This window comes from Tarenaya hassleriana, unplaced genomic scaffold (genome assembly GCF_000463585.1).
Source record: "Tarenaya hassleriana unplaced genomic scaffold, ASM46358v1 Cleome36, whole genome shotgun sequence".
NCBI lineage: Eukaryota > Viridiplantae > Streptophyta > Magnoliopsida > Brassicales > Cleomaceae > Tarenaya > Tarenaya hassleriana.
Window position 1 is genome coordinate 1230707 of NW_010966665.1, and position 3647 is coordinate 1234353.

The window sequence follows — 3647 nt, forward strand, 5'->3', positions numbered from 1 at the left end:
AGTTATGAAACACAAAACTTTACATAAATAGGAGTATATTATCTCCAACAATCGATGACACTGTTTCAGTTTTTAATAGTATTTTTTTTTTATAAGAAACTTTATGATAAGCCTTTTAAATTACAATACTATATATTCTGATATTATTTTTCAAAATACAGATTACATATTTTAATAAATTTTGACTCTAACATGCAAATCAAACGCTACATTAATTTTCTAGGTAGATAAATAAAACTAGGGATGTAAAACGAGCCGCGAATCGCGAACCTGCTCGTGAGTCGACTCATATTTTTGTGGCTGGGCTCAAAATATTTGAGCCCACAAAAAACCGGGCCAAACGAGGCAGCCCATCACGAGCCGGGCTCGTGGCGGGCCAGCTCGTCCCTTTCCATCCTTGCCAGACTTGGCAGGTTTATTCGCATCACATGTAAGGGGCTCAGAAGGAACAGCTGCCATGGCAAATTCAACATTTTCACCCACAGTATTGCCTTCAATAGTTGATGGAAGCGAGACTTATATATTTGGCTCGCGGACCGGCTCGTTTGGCTCGCGGGCTAAGACGATATGGGATGGGCTGATATATTTATGGCTCGCTAAAAAACGGATCAGGGTAGGCTGGGCTAAATTTTTTTCAGATCGGAACGAGCCGGGTTGGGTTGGGCCGGGCCAGCCCGTTTTACACTCCTAAATAAAACACATGAATAGGTCACATCAAATGGGTTGGAGTCTGAGATCTACTAATTCAATATATTTAGGGTTTTTTTTAAAAAAGACTGATTGATATAGTAAAAAGTAAATCTCATACTGGCCTGATAAAATAAATATCACGTTAAATAGCCTTTTCCTATTAGTAAACAAGCTTTTGTACGTATCGATAATGTTATTATGTGCATGAATTTCTTGTAAATGAAATTAAAAATAAACACGTCACCATTGACATAAACTGTGCGGAAATCTAATAGAAATTATCTTGAAATGGACATTAACAAGTTTCTTTGCTTTGGCTTTTATATTCTAATTTGGCTTTTATTGTAGGTTTCGGTTTCAATTATCTGGTCGGATATCATATTCGGTGTATTTATGTTTAGTTATATTCGATTTAGGTTAAGGTTCAAATTTTTTCGAGGATAATTTTGATTTCGGTTTCAATCAAATGATTATTATCTATGAGAATCTAATATATACGTCATTACACTATTTTTCAGCCGAATACAAGCATCAAATAACATGTCACATCGACTTCTTCAATCCAATTGCGTATACAAATATTAAAAGATGATATATTGCAAACCATGTAACCTTGAAACGATGCGACCCACCTACCCTCCAAAATCCAAATATATCATATAACATTTATATTTATATTTTATATTAGAAAAAAATCCATAAAAAATTTCAAACTTACAAAAAAAAATACAGATAAACATTCAACGTTTAAACTGTCATTTAAATCCCAAACTTACAACATGTAACTGAATAAAATATCGAACTTACAAATTGTTGTTCTAATAACTCGTTAACCGGTTTGACCACAGTTTCAGACGATCGAAAATCTACGTGGCCCCGGAAAACTGATGTCAGTGTGTCCACGTAACCAACTTTAAATGATTTTTTTCCACATGAGTATTTTTTGGATCGAAATTTAATCCGATTTGAGAGTAAATAAATCTAGTTTTTGAGCGAATTTTTTTTAAAATTGGTTACGTGAACACGCTGACATCAACTTTTCGGAACAACGTGGATTTTCAATCAACTAAAATTATGGTCAAACAGATCAACGAATTATTAGAGTAACAATTTATAAATTCGAGATTTTATTTAGTCATATATTATAATTTAAAATTTAAATGATAGTTTTGTAAGATGATGGTTTATTTATATATATTTTTTCAGGATTTTTCCTTTGTATTATATGATAAAAATGTTCTTAAAACCTTGGCCCCTTTGACCGCCGCTCACCTCATTGGGCCATTTTATCTCTCTCCCCATCTCCAAAGGACATTAATTTATTTTCTCATTTTTATTATTTATTTTCTAATGTTTAAGTTCGGCGCTGTTCCTTATCTTGTCTGTCTCCTCATCCCTTTGTTCGGTTTGCCTTGTGGGTTCAATTATCCCATCCCATTTAAAAGTGAGGTTATCTTATACAGTAATACATTGCGTTTGAGACAAATATTTAATACATTTCCGAGTTTGCTCAATATATATTTTTGGAATACTACATGTATGGAGAAAGACGATGATAACCGCTATACGTGAAATCTCTGAATTTTATTTATGTATGATAATTTTGTTTTTGTAAATCGATATTAACGGCATGTTACATACGACTGACTTTGGAAATGGAAAATATTTTTTATTATAAAAGTGGAATTAGGTTGTAATTATAATAATCGAGAATCAAGGGAATTAAAATATAGCGTACGAGAGAATGGGATATTGGATTATCTTAAAAAAAAAATCACGTGGGCCAACCATATTGAATTATTAGATGTATTATAAAATTATCTTTAATATAAGCAAGTTAAGTAAAATAGGTCAGAATTATAGGTCAGATTGTCATATAAAGATTAATATGAAGATACTATCAACAATTTATGATGATGGGCTAAATTTGCATATCGGTTTTCTTTATATAGAAGAGTTATGGTCAAGTCATACGACAATCGAGTTAAAGATTTAGAATACTAGAATATCGATTATCAAAATCTTCGGAATTCTTACGACAATCGATTCACCCTGAAAAGTATATATACTTACAAACCTCATGCATTATTATTCATATATATATATAATATGTGTATAGACTTTATTCAGCCCATGATCATGAGACCTAATATGAACCTTCTTAGAGAAAACACGAACTCGATTTGCAGCTTCACATCGATTTACCTTACATAAACCACATCGAGACAGGGAGATTAGTCTTAATTTTGTGGTTAGGGAAAAAGGACAGAAACCGAATATTCGAATAACGCAAAGGAATAAAACCTAAAGATAATTTTATAAAAAAAAATAAACCCTAAAAGATAATAGATAACCTTATCCAATTCACGTGCCCCGTTTTCCTCCTTTTTTTTGGTTCTCTCTTTATATGTAGGGTGTTATCAGGTGCGGTCGACACTACACGACAATGCAATGCAACGGCCTGGATGTGGACTTTGTTTCCGACACGTCCCACGCGTCGCCACGTCATGTTTAGTGCCACGTCACAGAAAAGGATTTTTAATATGTTATCCTCTGCAATAACTTCACGTCCACGGTTTTTGTCTTTTTAATTTTCAGCCGTAAGATCATTCGTGTAATGGATCTGACGGCTAAAGATCAAACACTTGTTACGGTTGTCCCACTTGATAATTCCCCGCGATGTTCGTTTTCCGCGTAGCACTGTCCTTCAGGAAACTACATACTAATGTTCGATGAATAATATTCTCGATTTTTATCTCTCAAGGTGATATTATAATTCAGTTTCCTTTGCACTACACGTTATTCTCTATATCGATTATCCGTAATTTATAATAAATATATTTATTTAAAATCAGAAAAAGATCGGAGATAATCCGAGTTAACTGAGTGAAACGTCCTCTTCATCGAGTCCGAACAAACAGGTTGCCGCCGACGGCATTGTCGAAGCCGACGGCGCG

The 3647-nt window shown here is 33.7% G+C and overlaps 1 protein-coding gene across 1 annotated transcript in view; it reads right to left on the bottom strand.

Moving 5' to 3' along the window:
• Positions 1 to 3439: 3439 nt before the first annotated feature.
• LOC104822476 overlaps positions 3440 to 3647 on the bottom strand; it is a 2070-nt gene continuing 1862 nt past the window's right edge. Inside the window, exon 2 of the mRNA XM_010553718.2 lies at positions 3440 to 3647. This exon is cut by the window's right edge and continues 16 nt beyond it. Coding sequence (XP_010552020.1) covers positions 3591 to 3647 — 57 coding nt within the window. The 3' untranslated portion in view covers positions 3440 to 3590.